Source organism: Thalassophryne amazonica, chromosome 2 (genome assembly GCF_902500255.1).
Source record: "Thalassophryne amazonica chromosome 2, fThaAma1.1, whole genome shotgun sequence".
Lineage (NCBI taxonomy): Eukaryota > Metazoa > Chordata > Actinopteri > Batrachoidiformes > Batrachoididae > Thalassophryne > Thalassophryne amazonica.
In genome coordinates this window covers 92,531,428-92,550,488 of record NC_047104.1, presented here as the reverse complement: position 1 = coordinate 92,550,488, position 19,061 = coordinate 92,531,428, and the positions used below count along the sequence as shown (strand labels likewise).

General features: G+C 46.9%; 1 protein-coding gene across 2 annotated transcripts in view; it reads right to left on the bottom strand.

Annotated features, from left to right (window-relative positions):
• LOC117527143 (fibulin-7) overlaps window positions 1-15,284 on the bottom strand; it is a 36,395-nt gene extending 21,111 nt beyond the window's left edge. For both annotated transcript variants that reach the window (XM_034189334.1, XM_034189342.1), the window contains exons 1-2: window positions 15,082-15,284; window positions 45-201 (exon numbers count right to left, since the gene is read on the bottom strand). In XM_034189334.1, coding sequence (XP_034045225.1) covers window positions 45-201; window positions 15,082-15,150 — 226 coding nt within the window. In that variant the 5' untranslated portion in view covers window positions 15,151-15,284. The remainder of the gene's footprint in view (window positions 1-44; window positions 202-15,081) is intronic.
• Window positions 15,285-19,061: the final 3,777 nt, after the last annotated feature.

Genomic DNA, 19,061 nt, shown 5'->3' with positions numbered 1-19,061 from the left:
GCCTAATATTTGAGTAAATCACTCGTTCTGCAGCTTATGCTCACTGTTGGTGACTCTTGCAGTTTGCTTCCCAGTGCTCTGCAAAAGGTTTATTTTCTTCTTTAGGTTGCGTAGACTCTGAAGGTAAGAGGCTTCATGGGCTGAGAGAAGTTTGTGGACCTGTTTGAGAGAACCCTGTAGTTCCTGTGTATTAGGACAGTCCTGCAATAAAAGAGACAGACTTATCATATTCATACTCACACAGAATGCCACATGCTTCAATGCAAAGTGCTAACCTGGGCACCGGCGGGATGATAAGTTTCAGTATCTTGGCTACAGACACATTAGTATACGGTCTAAAGTGCATAGGGGAGGTGATGGTCTAGTGATTAAGCGTTGGGCTTGAGACCAGAGGATCCTTGGTTCAAATCCCAGCCTGACCAGAAAATTACAAAGGCCTTTGGGTAAGGTCCTTAATCCCCTAGTTGCTCCTGATGTGTAGTGAGTACTTGTATGGCAGCACCCTAACATCGGGTTGAATGTGAGGCATTGATGTGTAAAGCACTTCGAGCATCTGATGCAGATGGAAAAGTGCTATATAAATGCAGTCCATTTACCATTTACACTGACCCAGTGAGGTTCACTTCCTGTCATTCACTTATTTTGGTTGTTGTTGGTGGGACAAAGCGCCGCATCTATTTCATGCTTAGAAACTCACGCGGACAAACATCGAGGGACTTCTTTAAAAACTTTATTGGCTTTATTTTGTTTTTTGTTTTTTTGGAATTTGTATTTTATTTTCTAGACAATAGATGACTGAATGGAGTGCTGTGACAAGGGACTTCTTTAAAAACACTGCGTTTCTTAAATAAAGTATTTCCCAGATGCCATCATCCACAACAAAAGCGTCTTATCATCAATCTGACTGAAAATTATGTAACAGATCAGATTAAGATTTTATATTTACTCAGTGTTTGAATGGTTTTAATTTTAGTTTAGCTTTAGCCACTGGTTAGTGCTCGGTCCATTATTTTGGTATGTGAGACAGAGCAACACAGCGCCATGGCTTTTAAAAATACACAAACACACTGCTTTATTTTAAATATGCAGTAAGTCTATTTCAGATGATCAGTATGGACCTTCATTCCCTTAAGGCTTTATTTTACTCAGTGTCCCACTCTGGAAATTTCTAGCCTCTGCTGCCTGTTACAGAATACTGTATCGTCGCCTTCTCCTTTTTCATGGGAACGATACAGCGCCACATGCAGGTCTGAAATATACAGTGTTTTCTATTCAGAATTAACCAGTTGGGAATAAATTCTGTTTCAAATCCCTGCGGCGTACAAAGCATCGAAAGTGTGCAAGCCTCAGTTTTTGACTTTACCGGTCCACCAAACACATGCATGTGTGTGCTGGTTGCGCTTAGTGGAATGATGTGCTGCACTTTGTACTTATGTCAGAATAATGCATGTTTCATTAGCAGCTGTATTATGTTGGAGTGCTGATTTGCCAGCAGTCTAAAAATGGCAGAAAACATCATAGACAACACATATTCTCAGCTTGTGCATGTGTATTTACTTTCTAATTGACATTTGAAATCAGCAGGAACTGCAGTGGAGTTGAGAGCAACATACAGCATGGTGTAGTAGTGCATATAATAAAAATGTACACTCAACAAAAATATAAATGCAACACTTTTGGTTTTGCTCCCATTTTGTATGAGATGAACTCAAAGATCTAAAACTTTTTCCACATACACAATATCACCATTTCCCTCAAATATTGTTCACAAACCAGTCTAAATCTGTGATAGTGAGCACTTCTCCTTTGCTGAGATAATCCATCCCACCTCACAGGTGTGCCATATCAAGATGCTGATTAGACACCATGATTAGTGCACAGGTGTGCCTTAGACTGCCCACAATAAAAGGCCACTCTGAAAGGTGCAGTTTTATCACACAGCACAATGCCACAGATGTCGCAAGATTTGAGGGAGCGTGCAATTGGCATGCTGACAGCAGGAATGTCAACCAGAGCTGTTGCTCGTGTATTGAATGTTCATTTCTCTACCATAAGCCGTCTGACAAAGGCGTTTCAGAGAATTTGGCAGTACATCCAACCAGCCTCACAACCGCAGACCATGTGTAACCACACCAGCCCAGGACCTCCACATCCAGCATGTTCACCTCCAAGATCGTCTGAGACCAGCCACTTGGACAGCTGCTGAAACAATCGGTTTGCATAACCAAAGAATTTCTGCACAAACTGTCAGAAACCGTCTCAGGGAAGCTCATCTGCATGCTCGTCGTCCTCATCGGGGTCTCGACCTGACTCCAGTTCGTCTTCGTAACCGACTTGAGTGGGCAAATGCTCACATTCGCTGGCGTTTGGCACATTGGAGAGGTGTTCTCTTCACGGATGAATCCCGGTTCACAATGTCCAGGGCAGATAGCAGACAGCGTGTGTGGCGTCATGTGGGTGAGCGGTTTTCTGATGTCAATGTTGTGGATCGAGTGGCCCATGGTGGCGGTGGGGTTATGGCATGGGCAGGCGTCTGTTATGGATGAAGAACACAGGTGCATTTTATTGATGGCATTTTGAATGCACAGAGATACCGTGACGAGATCCTGAGGCCCATTGTTGTGCCATACATACAAGAACATCACCTCATGTTGCAGCAGGATAATGCACGGCCCCATGTTGCAAGGATCTGTACACAATTCTTGGAAGCTGAAAATGTCCCAGTTCTTGCATGGCCGGCATACTCACCGGACATGTCACCCATTGAGCATGTTTGGGATGCTCTGGACCGGCGTATACGACAGCGTGTACCAGTTCCTGCCAATATCCAGCAACTTCGCACAGCCATTGAAGAGGAGTGGACCAACATTCCACAGGCCACAATTGGCAACCTGATCAACTCTATGCGAAGGAGATGTGTTGCACTGCATGAGGCAAATGGTGGTCACACCAGATACTGACTGGTATCCCCCCCCAATAAAACAAAACTGCACCTTTCAGAGTGGCCTTTTATTGTGGACAGTCTAAGGCACACCTGTGCACTAATCATGGTGTCTAATCAGCATCTTGGTATGGCACATCTGTGAGGTGGGATGGATTATCTCAGCAAAGGAGAAGTGCTCACTATCACAGATTTAGACTGGTTTGTGAACAATATTTGAGGGAAATGGTGATATAGTGTATGTGGAAAAAGTTTTAGATCTTTGAGTTCATCTCATACAAAATGGGAGCAAAACCAAAAGTGTTGCGTTTATATTTTTGTTGAGTGTATTTTTGAATGGCATTTTAAACATTAATATAGCAGCCAACAACTATTTTCTTTGTAACTTTAGTGGCTTAAAGGTGTCTGTGCAGAAAATGACACAACACTCCCTCTGTGCTATGAGCTTTTCTGACACCTGTTTACATCCCTGGTCTGGCTGATGTTGAGCCCCACCTTGTGGACTTGTTGCCCCTCTCCACAGTTTTAAACACACAACAGTAGCTGTAGCTGTAGGATTCTTTTTAAAGATGGCAGACAACAACTTTCCAGAAACAAGTCCAGAAATCACATTTAGAGGCTCATGATGGGTGAAACGAATAATGTGGTTGGACTTGAATCAACATAAGTCTGGCTTTTCTGACTTTGAGACCTGTTGGACCCATTAAGGGAGTCAACTGCCATCACTCTGCTCAGTGTGGAAGAGCGAGGGTTGAAAAGGAGTAGCTGAGGAGGAAAGCTTTGTTTACATGCTGAAATCTGGCGCAAGTGCAACAAGTGGCAGAAAAATCATTAATAGCACTATTAAGTAAAAAGTAAATTACTAGACAAACACCTATATGAGCAAGAGGAGACATACATTTTAAAGTGTTATAAAAGTATTGGTTTTAAGCAGACACCAAACAACTTTTTTATAATGGATGAGTCTATTCCAAGCAACTTGTGTAAGAAATAACTCAACACAAAATAAATGATTTCGTCTATTGCATCGCCATCTTAAAATGGCATATAACAAGGACAAACTGCTTAAAATCTGGTGAACGTTGATGCAACAAATCAATCAAAAAAGCAACTTTGTTTAGGCTATGTAATATCCCATAGACTTATCTGCCAAGGTGGTGCTATCATTCATGTGAGCCAACAACTAAGGCTAGCAAGCATGTTGAGAAACCTGATGCCCACTATGTCACCAAAAATGGGTGGACGGTACAGGAATGAGCATCCATCTGAAATTGTGAATTTCATGATGGAAGTCTATAGACCGTACATGGTCTGTACATGCATTAGCATGTACTATATGTTGCTTTATACAATAATTTCCTGTCCAAAATGCTTTCAGCTCCTGTATTATTTTGTACCCATCATACATTGCACCGGAGAGCAGGACACAGTGGATAAGGAAGTGGCCTGCCAGTATATAGACCTGGGTTTCAATCACGCACATGATACCTGTCTATATCCTTAGACAACACATTTAATCTGCATTGTTCCAATCCACTCAGTTTTAAATGGGTACCAGCCTTGGCTGGGGAAACAATCTATGTCCTGGGGGATAAATGGAGCCTAATATGATTCATGCTGCATAATCCAAACATAGGCGCTGACACCAATGGGCCCCAGGGCCTATATAGGACTTATAGGACATGAGGCATTGCAATATAAATTTAATGCTGTAAAATGAGAGAACAAGAAGTTACTGTAGCGTTTCACTGCAGAATCTACAGTAGTTTATTATAGCTTCAGTCTGTGATTTAAAGTAAGTGATCAGATTTTAAAGTGTCATTTTAGGCATGGGATCAAATCAGTAAGATTTACAGCGACGCATGTTATGCACCATTAATTTCTGTTTAAAGGTGTGGTGGATTAAAGGTTTGAGGTCAGTCATTTGGGCTTAAAAACACATCTGTGTTATAAAATTTCTCTTGCTCACAGGAGTGATGGAATTAAACCAACTTGTTTTCCATCCAAATCGTCTAGCTCATTACACTCATTCAACAGCCTTATTCTCTGCCTTCTGCCCAGACTCCTCCCATATGTTCTCACACAACCAATCAGTGTTTTCTTCCATTTATGTAAGAAGAGTCAATATTTGTGCAAAACACCCTTTGGAGTCAGACTGAAGCTTCCATACGAAAGCTAAACTTTAATGTCGGAGGCATCACAAGATCAGAAAAAGGTGCTGCTGAGTATACCTGTATTTTGGAGTCATCATTTGGATTTATTTGGATGAATCATTCTATGTGAATCTCCCACAGATACCGTGCATCTGGAAAGTATTCACAGCGTTGCACTTTTTCCACATTTTGTTATGTTGCAGCTTTATTCCAAAATGGATGAAATTCTTTTTTTTCCCCCCTCAAACTTCTACACACAATACCCCATAATGACAATGTGAAAAATGTTTTGCAAATTTATTAAAAATAAAAAGCTAAGAAAAAAAAATCACGCGTACACAAGTATTCACAGCCTTTGCCATGAAGCTCAAAACTGAGTTCAGGTGCATCCTGTTTCCACTGATCATCCTTTACATGTTTCTACAGTTTTATTAGAGTCCACCTGGGTTAAATTCAGTTGATTGGACATTATTTGGAAAGACACACACCTGTCTACATATAAAGGCCCACAGTTGACAGTGCATGTCAGGGCACAAACCAAGCATGAAGTCAAAGGAATTGACTGCAAACCTCCGAGACAGGATTGTCTTTTTGGCAACAATCTGGGGAAGGGTACAGAAACATTTATGCTGCTTTGAAGGTCCCAATGAGCACAGTGACCTCCATCATCCCTAAATGGAAGAAGTTCAGATCCACCAGGACTCTTCCTAGTGCTGGCCGCCCGACTAAACTGAGCAATCGGGGGAGAAGGTCCTTAGACATAGATGTGACCAAGAACCTGATGATCACTCTGTCAAAGCTCCAGCATTCCTCTGTGGAGAGAGAAGAACCTTCCAGAAAGACAACCATCTCTGCAGCAATTCGATAATCAGGCCTGTATGGTAGAGTGGCCAGACAAAAGCAATTCCTTAGTAAAAGGCACATGGCAGCCCACCTGGAGTTTCCCAAAAGGCACCTGAAGGACTCTCAGACCACGAGAAACAAAATTTTCTGGTCTGATGAGACAAAGATTGAACTCATTGGCATGAATGCCAGGCGTCATGTTTGGAGACAGCATCATGCTGTGGGGATGTTTTTCAGCAGCAGGAACTGGGAGACTAGTCAGGGTGGAGGGAGAAATGAATGCAGCGATGTACAGAGACATCCTAGATGAAAACCTCAGGCTGGGGTGACAGTTCATCTTTCAGCAGGTCAATGACCCTAAGCACAGAGCCAAGATATCAAAGGAGTGGCTTCAGGACAACTCTATGAATGTCATTGAGTGGCCCAGCCAGAAACCAGACCTGAATCTGATTGAACATTTCTGGAGAGATCTGAAAATGGCTGTGCACCGACACTCCTCATCCAACCTCATGGAGCTTGAGAGGTGCTGCAAATAGGAATGGGTAAAACTGCCCAACGATACATGCACCAAGCTTGTGGCATCATATTCAAGATGATTTGAGACTGTATTTGCTGCCAAAGGTGCATCAACAAAGTATTGAGCAAAGGGTGTTAATACTTATGTACTTATGTGATATCTTAGTTGTTTATTTTTAATAAATTTGCAAAAATTGCACTGTTTGTACTGCAAAATAGAAAAAACCTTACCAAGTAATTCTTAGTCAAAATATACAGTTGTATGCAAAGGTTTGGGCACCCCTGATGATTTCCATGATTTTCCTTTATAAATCACTGGTTGTTTGGATCAGAAATTTCAGTTAAATATATCATATAGCAAACAAACACAATGATATTTGGGAAGTGAAATTAAGTTTATAGGATTTACAGAACGTGTGCAATAATTCTTTAAACAAAATTAGGCAGGTGCATAAGTTTGGGCACCCCAACAGAAAAAAATTCATCAATATTTAGTAGATCCTCCTTTTGCAGAAATAACAGCCTCTAAACACTTCCTATAGCTTCCAATGAGAGTCTGCTGTCTGAAGGTATTTTGGACCATTCTTCTTTACAAAATATCTCAGGTTTGTTGGTTTCCGAGCATGGACAGCCCACTTAAAATCACACCATAGATTTTCAATAATCTTCAGGTCTGGGGACTGAGATGGCCATTCCGGAATGTTGTACTTATTCCTCTGCATGAATGCCTTAGTAGATTTTGAGCAGTGCTTAGGGTCGTTGTCTTGTTGAAAGATCCAGCCCAGGTGCAACTTCAACTTTGACACTGATTCATGAACACTGTTCTCAATAATCTGCTGATATTGACTGGAATCCATGTGACCCTCAACTTTAACAAGATTCTCAGTACCTGCACTGGCCACACAGCCACACAGCATGATGGAACCACCTCCAAATTTTACTGTAGGTATCAAGTGTTTATCTTGGAATGCTGTGTTCTTTTTCAGCCATGCATACAGCCCCTTCTTATGTCCAAATAACTCAATTTTAGTTTCATCAGTCCACAGCACCTTATTAGAAAATGAAGCTGGCTTGTCCAAATGTGCTTTAGCATACCTCAAGTGACTCTGTTTGTGGCATGTACGCAGAAAAGGCTTCCTCTGCATTACAGGATCATACAGCATCTCTTTGTGTAAAGTGCACTGTATAGTTGAATGATGCACAGAGACACTATCTGCAGCAAGATCATGTTGCAGGTCTTTGGAGCAGGTCTGTGGATTGACTATGACCGTTCTCACCATCCTTCACTTCAGCTTCTCTGAGATTTTTCTTGGCCTGCCACGTCGGGCCTTAACTAGTACTGTGCCTGCGGTCTTCCATTTCCTCACTATGTTGCTCACAGTGGAAACTGACAGCTGAAATCTCTGAGATAGCTTTTTGTATCCTTCCCATAAACCACAATGTTGAACAATCTTTGTTTTCAGGTCATTTGAGAGTTGTTTAGAGGCTCCCATGTTGCCACTCATTAGAAGAGATGCAAAGAGGGGAAACATTTGCAAATAGCCACCTTAAATACCCTTTCTCACGACTGGATTCACCTGTGTAAGGAGGTCAAGGGTCAATGAGCTTACCAAACCAAATTTGTTTTCCAATAATTAGTGCTAAATGTATTCAAATTAATAAAATGACAAGGGTGCCCAAATTTATGCACCTGCCCAATTTTGTTTAAATAATTATTGCACACTTTCTGTAAGTACTAGAAACTTCATTTCACTTCTCAAATATCAGTGTGATCATCTGATATATGATATATTTAACTGAAATTTCTGATCCAGACAACCAATGATTTCTAAAGGAAAATCAGGAAAATTATCAAGGGTGCCCAAACGTTTGCATACAACTGTATCAGTTACACTTGATGTAATACAAAAATAACTTAAATCAAATTTCAGTCAGATAATAATTGTTAATTGATTAATTGTTACATAATAAACTTACAAACTTAAAATTTTTCAGATATGACTCAAAACAAGATGTTTTCAAGAATCTTAAGATTTTTTTAAAGATGTATTATGTACAAACATAAATATCGCTGAAATTTGAGTTGATAAATGACTGTCTTATATGAAGTGCAACTAGCGTGTTGACTGTGGGGATCCACGGGTTCTAGATTGGGTAGTGTCTATAGTGATTTTAACTGAAAGTGCAGGAAATTAAAATGAGAAAGTTTTGTATTTATTTGGAACATTTAGTTGATTTCTTGTTTTACAACTGCCAAGGTTGGGATATTTCCTTTGTTCAGAGCTTGCCTGGTTACCGGGACTGATTAATGGTGATAACAACATCCATTGTTCAAGATTTTTTCACATAATATCCCTAATTTCTCCAAAAAATATTATCCCTATCAATTTTTCATTTTTGCGGCGTTCATCCTTGACCCAAAATACATAAGTGTTGTGTGGGCCGCTGAAGAGGAGGTACTGCTGGCCCACCACCACCAGAGGGCGCCCTGCCTGGAGTGCGGGCTCCAGGCACCAGAGGGCGCCGCCGCCTCACGTGAGCAGCTACGGTGACAGCTGTCACCCATCACCTGAGACAGCTGACGGCAATCATCTGTGGGGTATATCAGCAGGACGGCACCTCCACCTCATTGCCGAGATATCGTTTCTACCTACGAGGTAACGTATCAAAGCTGACGGAGTATATCCTTTTGGATTAGTGTATAGCTTGTGGAGTACTGTTCCAACGAGAGGTGGAGGTAACTTCCCTGCTGTTCGGAGTCTTGGGTGCAAACGCGCCCCCATCTAACTGTTCTTTGTTCCTCGCCAGCAGTACCAGGTCCGACACGCGGAGGCAGTGGCCACCTGGGAGTTCGGGACTTGGCGGCTCCAGTATTTCCGGGGTCCTGTGGCGGAGGAAGCCGTGTGGTTCGGGTCTTACCTTGGAGAGGCGTCTCCTATCTTCGAGCCTGCCCACACGACACTTTTGTGAATTGACTGTTGTCCATTTCGTGATTGGTTGTATTCGTTGTGCACGTTCACAACAGTAAAGCCTTGTTATTTGACTTTCTCCATTGTCCGTTCAATTGCGCCCCCTGTTGTGGGTCCGTGTACTGACACTTTCCCAACAGGATATCTCGGCCAACGTCATGGATCCCGAGGGGCGTCAACCGGCTGTTGAACGGCCAATGGAAGAACAGGACGCGCAGGCGTCCGCGGGAGGGGTAATCGGTGAGTTGCAGCGGATCCTCACCGCTTTCACGACTCGGTTGGATTTCATGACCGAGCAGAACGTCCTCCTGAACCGCAGGGTGGAGGCTCTCGCCGCGCAGGTGGAAGCGCGCCCTCTGGGCGCCGCTGCTTCTCTCCCTCCCGTAGATCCTGTGCGTAACGTTGACGTTCCACTGGTTGTTCAACGACCTCTCCCTCCTTCCCCGGAAGCATACATAAGCCCTCCAGAGCCGTACGGAGGCTGTGTGGAGACGTGCGCGGATTTTCTGATGCAGTGTTCGCTCGTCTTCGCACAGCGTCCCGTTATGTACGCGACCGATGCTAGTAAAGTAGCTTATGTCATAAACCTGCTTCGCGGTGAGGCACGCGCTTGGGCTACAGCGCTCTGGGAGCAGAATTCACGGCTCCTTCTGACATACGATGGGTTTGTGAGGGGGCTCAGAACCGTGTTCGATCACCCTAATAGGGGCGAGACCGCTTCAACCGTGCTACTGTCAATGAGACAGGGGCGCCAGAGCGCAGCTGTTTATGCAGTCGACTTCCGCATCGCGGCTGCGAGATCCGGCTGGAATAACGCTGCCCTCCGCGCCGCCTTTGTAAACGGACTGTCTTTGGTTCTCAAGGAGCACCTGGTGGCTAAGGACGAACCGCGGGATTTAGACGGGCTTATCGATCTTGTCATATGGTTGGACAACCGGTTAGAAGAACGTCGGCGGGAACGAGACGAAGGGCGTGGCCGGGCACGCGCCGTCCCTCTCCCTTCCGGTTCCGACCGCGCTCCGCCTTCCCCACGCTCCACGGCCCCTGCGCTCCGTGGGGCCACAGCTCCCCCTACTGACGAAGCTATGGACACGAGTAGGGCAACATTTAGGGCACCAGCTGCACAGAGGAGACGGGCCCATGGAGCTTGTTTTGTTTGTGGTGCACTAGAGCACCATGTGAGAGACTGCCCCGAGCGGTTACAACACCAACGCCCGCCCCTAGAGACTGGGCTAGGGGTGGGCCGAGACATTCACGTGGGACACACCCACATTGCCACACGACTCCCAGTCACGATCCTGTATGAGGATTTAACCCTGAAGGCCCCAGCACTGGTGGACACGGGCTCTGAGGGGAATCTGTTGGACTGCAGATGGGCCAGGGAGATAGGGCTCCCTCTGGTGGCGCTTACCTCGCCTGTGCAGGTTTGAGCGCTAGATGGCTCCCTGCTCCCTCCGATCACACATAAGACACCACCTGTAACGCTGGTGGTGTCAGGAAACCACCGGGAGGTGATCGAGTTTTTTGTGACTCAGGCCACTTCCCGTGTGGTTTTAGGCTTTCCCTGGATGTTGAAGCACAATCCCCGGATTGATTGGCCATCCGGGGTAGTGGTTCAGTGGAGCGAGACCTGCCATCGGGTGTGTCTAGGTTCCTCGGTTCCTCCCGGCTCCCAAGCTAAGGAGGAGGTCAGAGTCCCGCCCAATCTGGGGACGGTGCCGGTGGAGTACCACGACCTTGTCGACGTGTTCAGCAAGGATCTGGCGCTCACACTCCCCCCCCACCGTCCGTACGATTGTGCCATCGATTTGGTTCCAGGCAGTGGGTTCCCGTCCAGTAGACTGTACAACCTCTCACGGCCTGAGCGCGAATCAATGGAGACCTACATCCGGGACTCGTTAGCTGCCGGGTTGATCCGAAATTCCACCTCCCCGATGGGCGCAGGTTTCTTTTTCGTGGGTAAAAAAGATGGCGGACTTCGTCCATGCATTGATTATAGGGGGCTGAACGAAATCACGGTTCGCAACCGATACCCGTTACCCCTGTTGGATTCGGTGTTCACGCCCCTGCATGGAGCCAAGATTTTTACCAAGCTTGATCTTAGAAACGCGTATCATCTGGTTCGGATCCGGAAGGGAGACGAGTGGAAGACGGCATTCAACACCCCCTTAGGTCACTTTGAGTACCTGGTCATGCCGTTCGGCCTCACAAACGCCCCCGCGACGTTCCAAGCCTTGGTTAACGATGTATTGCGGGACTTCCTGCACCGGTTCGTCTTCGTATATCTAGACGATATACTCATCTTTTCTCCGGATCCTGAGACTCATGTCCGGCATGTACGTCAGGTCCTGCAGCGGTTATTGGAGAACCGGATGTTTTGTTAAGGGCGAGAAGTGTGAGTTTCACCGCACCTCTTTGTCCTTCCTGGGGTTCATCATCTCCCCCAACTCCGTCGCACCTGATCCGGCCAAGGTTGCTGCGGTGAGAGACTGGCCCCAACCCACAAGCCGTAGGAAGCTGCAACAGTTCCTCGGCTTTGCGAATTTCTACAGGAGGTTCATTAAAGGCTACAGTCAGGTTGTTAGCCCCCTGACAGCCCTGACCTCACCAAAAGTCCCCTTCACCTGGTCGGATCGTTGCGAGGCCGCGTTCAAGGAGTTGAAACGGCGCTTCTCGTCTGCACCCGTTCTGGTGCAGCCCGATCCTAGTCGCCAGTTAGTGGTTGAAGTGGACGCCTCGGACTCAGGGATAGGAGCTGTGCTGTCCCAGAGTGGGAAGACCGATAAGGTCCTTCATCCGTGTGCCTATTTTTCCCGCAGGTTGACCCCGGCTGAACGGAACTATGACGTCGGCAACCGAGAACTCCTTGCGGTGAAAGAGGCTCTTGAAGAGTGGAGACACCTGTTGGAGGGGACGTCCGTGCCATTCACGGTTTTCACTGACCACCGGAACCTGGAATATATCAGGACCGCCAAGCGGCTGAATCCCAGGCAAGCCCGCTGGTCACTGTTCTTCGGCCGTTTTGACTTCCGCATCACCTACCGGCCCGGGACCAAGAACCAGAAATCGGATGCCTTGTCCCGGGTACACGAAGACGAGGTCAAAGCGGAGTTGTCGGATCCACCAGAACCTATCATCCCGGAGTCCACTATCGTGGCCACCCTCACCTGGGACGTAGAGAGAATCGTCCGGGAGGCCCTGGCACGAAGCCCGGACCCCGGGACTGGACCAAAGAACAGACTTTACGTCCCACCAGAGGCAAGAGCTGCAGTCCTGGACTTCTGTCACGGCTCTAAGCTCTCCTGTCATCCAGGGGTGCGAAGAACCGTGGCAGTTGTCCGGCAGCGCTTCTGGTGGGCGTCCCTGGAGGCCGACGTCCGGGACTATGTCCAGGCCTGTACCACCTGCGCCAGGGGCAAGGCCGACCATCGCAAGGCTCCGGGACTGCTACAGCCGCTGCCCGTGCCTCATCGCCCCTGGTCCCACATCGGCCTGGATTTTGTCACGGGCCTCCCGCCGTCCCAGGGAAACACCGTGATCCTTACGATAGTGGACCGATTCTCCAAGGCGGCCCACTTCGTGGCCCTCCCGAAGCTCCCAACGGCCCAGGAGACAGCGGACCTCCTGGTCCACCATGTCGTCCGCCTGCATGGGATACCATCAGACATCGTCTCCGATCGCGGTCCCCAGTTCTCCTCGCATGTCTGGAGGAGCTTTTGCCGGGAACTGGGGGCCACGGTCAGTCTCTCGTCCGGGTATCACCCCCAGACCAACGGGCAAGCAGAGCGGGCCAATCAAGAAATGGAGCAAACACTGCGTTGTGTGACAGCCGCGCACCCGGCGGCCTGGAGTACTCATCTGGCCTGGATCGAGTACGCCCACAACAGTCAAGTGTCATCAGCCACCGGCCTCTCCCCCTTTGAGGTGTGTTTGGGGTATCAGCCCCCATTGTTCCCGGTGGTTGAGGGAGAGGTCGGTGTGCCCTCGGTCCAGGCCCACCTGCGGAAGTGCCGTCGGGTGTGGCGTGCCGCCCGTTCTGCTTTGTTGAAGGCCCGGATGAGGGCGAAGACCCATGCAGACCGGCGGCGGACCCCGGCCCCTACGTATCGCCCCGGGCAGGAAGTGTGGTTGTCCACGAAGGACATCCCGCTAAAGGTGGCCTCCCCAAAACTGCAGGACAGATACATAGGACCGTTTAAAATTCTCAAGGTCATCAATCCCGCCGCAGTGAGGCTTCGGCTTCCAGCCTCACTGCGGATCCATCCAGTATTTCATGTGTCAAAGCTCAAGCCCCATCACACCTCGCCCCTCTGTACACCCGGTCCGGCACCACCTCCTGCCCGGATCATCGATGGCGAGCCGGCTTGGACAGTGCGCCGGTTGTTGGACGTCCAACGGATGGGCCGGGGCTTTCAATATCTGGTGGACTGGGAGGGGTACGGTCCCGAAGAACGCTCCTGGGTGAAGAAGAGCTTCATCCTGTACCCGGCCCTCCTGGCCGACTTCTACCGTCGCCACCCGGACAAGCCCGGTCGGGCGCCAGGAGGCGCCCGTTGAGGGGGGGGTCCTGTTGTGTGGGCCGCTGAAGAGGAGGTACTGCTGGCCCACCACCACCAGAGGGCGCCCTGCCTGGAGTGCGGGCTCCAGGCACCAGAGGGCGCCGCCGCCTCACGTGAGCAGCTACGGTGACAGCTGTCACCCATCACCTGAGACAGCTGACGGCAATCATCTGTGGGGTATATCAGCAGGACGGCACCTCCACCTCATTGCCGAGATATCGTTTCTACCTACGAGGTAACGTATCAAAGCTGACGGAGTGTATCCTTTTGGATTAGTGTATAGCTTGTGGAGTACTGTTCCAACGAGAGGTGGAGGTAACTTCCCTGCTGTTCGGAGTCTTGGGTGCAAACGCGCCCCCATCTAACTGTTCTTTGTTCCTCGCCAGCAGTACCAGGTCCGACACGCGGAGGCAGTGGCCACCTGGGAGTTCGGGACTTGGCGGCTCCAGTATTTCCGGGGTCCTGTGGCGGAGGAAGCCGTGTGGTTCGGGTCTTACCTTGGAGAGGCGTCTCCTATCTTCGAGCCTGCCCACACGACACTTTTGTGAATTGACTGTTGTCCATTCGTGATTGGTTGTATTCGTTGTGCACGTTCACAACAGTAAAGCCTTGTTATTTGACTTTCTCCATTGTCCGTTCAATTGCGCCCCCTGTTGTGGGTCCGTGTACTGACACTTTCCCAACAATAAGTATACCAAACTTTAAATGTCAACTCTCCCCAGTTTCTCCGTGATCTAATCCATACACATGCATGCACGCATACACGCACACACACAGGCCACTTTGCTTTTAATAGATAGATGAGATAAATTTGACAAAGATACTTGAAGATTGCAGTATGCAGGAGATGAACTTGAGGCACTAACAGAGCTTGAGTCCATCAACCGAAATCTCAAAGGTTGCGTTGTTCCTGAAATCTTCAATTTTTTTCTGCTAACATATTTTTCTGGGATGCCAAACAAAATTTTTCACATTCAGTGGTTTTGCATTTAAAGCCATGCAGATTTGCAGATGATTTACAATGACTTCACTGATGATGAGTAGACAGTCGGTCAAAGCAGTTATTATTTCCAGTAATACTGGTTTGCACACTTACTCACCTGTCCAAAAGCAGGATGGACCCATAAGAAACACAGCAAGGTGATGACAGTCACAGCTGATCGAAACATGTTTTATCTAATTCCAATGCAATCTGCAGTCAGTAATCACTTCTGAAACGTGGCTTTAAAGGCCATGTGAATTATCAGAGGCTGCAGAGTCTCTGGGTGAGCCACACATCACACCTCTTTCAGCAACGGGAGAAAGGCGTCTACAGTAAACCACTGCGGAATGTTGGGTTTACTCTTCAGGAGCCAATCAGAGAAAAGGTTTTGACAAAAATGTCAAAACAGTTACCTCTTTAGAGTTTTCTGGAAGTTGAGTTTACATGAGGGGAAAAAGTGGAAATGAGAAACATGGAAAAGATGTGCAGTTTATTAATAAAATATTACTTGTTTGAACTACATCTCTCACATTTATTAACAAAAATTTCAAAGTATAAATAAGAAACAGGTTATTAATGTTTCTGGTGCTGTTAAAGAAACACTAACTAGCACAGAAGCAACAAAGCAGCGATGCCTAGATCTTATGGACTCATGGATTCTTGATCCCATTATGCAGGAGAACAAAAGTCCAAGTCTTTAAGGCCCTGGTGCTTCCTGTCTGAGAATTGGATGCTAATCAGTGACCTAAGGCAATAACTGGATGTCTTTGATAGCAGGATTCTTTGGCTCCTTGGATAGGGTGAAATGACTTTGAGTCAAATGCATGCACTTTGGGAGAGACTAGCTGACAGGTGGGTTTGTTTGATCCAGTCTGTCGATGGCCGCTCAGCACGCCGCGCGCCCTCCGCCACTGTGGGCCGTCTTTAAAAAGGTTTTAACAGTCCATAATCCGCGTGACGCCGACAGAATCTTCACCGATATCCAACTGAATCTATCGAATGGTTTCCAACTGCCTGTCTCTAACAGTTTCTTAAAAAAATTTCATGGAGCAAAGCGGCAGTCTCTCAGCAAGTTCTCAGACAAAAGAAATCCGATGGGAGGGGTGGACCAGTGCTCACTCAAAGCCTGCCCACAGGCGAATGATGCAACCGACAGGTGTGGAAAAACTCACGCATGCGCACGAAGGTTCCAGCTTGGCTGAAGCAAGCGCAAGTGATTCAAATCCATATAGTTTTTGAAAAAAATAAAAAGGTCTGTTACTTTTTGGACAGACCTTGTATATATATATATATATATATATATATATATATATATATATATATATATATATACAAGGTCTATTAGAAAAGTATCCGACCTTATTATTTTTTTCAAAAACCATATGGATTTGAATCACGTGTGATTACATCAGACATGCTTGAACCCTCGTGGGCATGCGAGAGTTTTTTCACGCCTGTCGGTTACGTCATTCGCCTGTGGGCAGGCTTTGAGTGAGGAGTCGCCCACCCTCTCGTCAATTTGAGGAGTTTATTCGGACATTCCATTGTTAACGGACTATTTGTAATGAAAGAACGTGCGGGCAGAGTCGCATGTCGGGCCGGACCCGACCACGGGGGGTAGCGACAGGAAGAACACCTCCGTGTTGGAAACCTTAACGGGCAAGTTGGAACATGCCCAAGCTGTTAAACAATTTCTCAGTTACTCACTTGTTGAAAGCCATCAAAAATCGCCTGAATTTTACAAATGGTTTTCAACACGGAGGTGTTTTTCCTGTCGCGGCGCACACAGATTCACCGAGTCGTCACGGAAACGACTTGGCGAATTTGCTCGCACGTCTTTCATTAAAAAATGTCCTTAAACAGTGGAATGTCCACATAAAGTCCTCATGGCGGCCTCTTCTGAATCTTCTCTGTTCTCTCACGACGTCCTGGGTGAATTAAGCCTTAAATTAGGATGTTTTCAGGTCGAAACAGGCCGACGACGGCGCCTGGAAGCGTTGCGCGACGTCCCGCTCCGTGGGAAGTCATTACACCGACAGAAACACCCCATAATCTCTCATCAGCTGTTAAACTTTTCACCGAAAACCAGCTGAATTTCTCGAATAGTGTCCACTCGGATATTCCTCACAGGTCCAGAAAAAATTTGATAAAGCAACGCGCGCCGTCTCGAGAAGCGTGTGCAACAAAGGAATTCAGCCAAGAGGGCGGGACCACATCTCACTCAAGGCCTGCCCACAGGGAAATGACGTCACCGACGCGTGAAAAAACTCATGCATGCGCACGAGGGTTCAAGCATGATTGGTGTAATCGCACATCATTCAAATCCATATAGTTAAAAAAAAATAATAAAAGTGTCGGTTTCTTATCTAATAGACCTTGTATATATATATATATATATATATATATATATATATATATATATATATATATATATATATATATATATATATATATAATATTTTTACACAATTATCCTTTATTAGCAGCTGGTCTGCTCTGTGTGAGCCTGATCCCGTCAGATCTCAGAAGCTAAGCAGGGCAGGATCTGGTTAGTACTTGGATGGGAGACCTCTTTGGAACACCAGAGGCTGTGTGTGTTTCTCCAGGTAATACTGGAGTTGCGTCAGGAAAGGCATCCGGTGTAAATCTTGTGCCAATTACCAATGCAGATCTGGCTGTATCCGCTGTGGCGATTACGAACAAAGAACCGGGAGCAGCCGAATGAACAACAACAACACAATTATCCTTTATTGACTGAGTTTCATTCATGAAGTCAGTGGTGTGTGTGCACACGTCTGTGTGTGAGTGGTGTATGTAAATGTCGTCCTTGTCCTCGAACGCCACAGGCACGGGCAGGAAACATACACCTGTTTATCAACCAATGTCACGGACTGTGACAAGAATAACCAAAACCACTTACTTAGGAAATGTTGTCTCCCTTGTTCCTCTGTTTGTGGCTTTGCCAACATGCTCAGCTTTCTGTCATATTCCACTTGTTTCTTGATGAGACTAACAGAACTTCAATGAGTGAGCTCAGTAAACTGCACTTGTCCCCAGCAGAGGTGACCTCAACCAGTGACTTCAACCGGAAGTGTCCTCCACTGGCTTCAGCCAAGGGCGATTTACATGTCAATTTAGCGGCAAATTTCATTCAAATAATGTTATTTACACTGCACTCAAACATTCTGCAAGTGTATGAATAACACTTAATTTTTTAACCAAGGAATGCACAAACAACATCATTAATTAAATTAAGATCTTTAAGATCCTGCTTGGCTAAAAAAGTTTCCTGTAGGCACAGAATGTCACAGTGCTCCAACAACTGATCCACAACAATACGGCAAGCTCTATCCGTCACACTCTGACCCAAACGCAGGCCACGACAGCTGTAAAACAGAACACTTTTCTCCATCACAGTGTCAGACCTGGGCTGCCGTACCAGTAGCAGGCACATCTAAAGCCCCAGCAGGTAGAACAGCAGTGTTGGCATTAGTACCAATAAAACCAACTTTCTGGGGTTCAAAGAAGCGCTGTACATACGCTCCCGCTGGCTGCAACTCTGGGTTATACATGTCACCAACATCCTCGCATTTGGCGGATATTTTAAACAAAGCATATCTGTTATTCACGGTGGCAATCTTTTGACACAACACCTTACGAGAGAGTTTCTCCTCAAGATGAACGCGCAGGGTTTCAGGGTCTATTTCCGGCGAGAACTTGGTAGCAAAAACACGCACCAGTTTAGTTGTTACCACTTTAATGTTCCTCGCTGATCCCGTGCCCACAATGATTTTCACAGCTTTCTTCTGCCTCGATGTTAATTTACTGGTGCGTAATCTTTCCTTAGGATCAGCGGGCAGCTTAGTGAGCTTCTGTTGGCCTCTCTTCACTACCGGGCTCCATTTCAGAGAACCCAGTGAAGGGGTGATAATCCAGAAGTAGCTGCAGATTCACCCCTCTCCACGGTTTGAGGCGGTGGTTCCTGTGACAGGCGTTCCTGGTGTTCACCTGTTGGTGCCCCAGTCCCCCCTGCCAGAGCACCGACCGCTGCGCCATTCCATACCGCACCACTAGCACCTTCCACATCCAACCACCCCT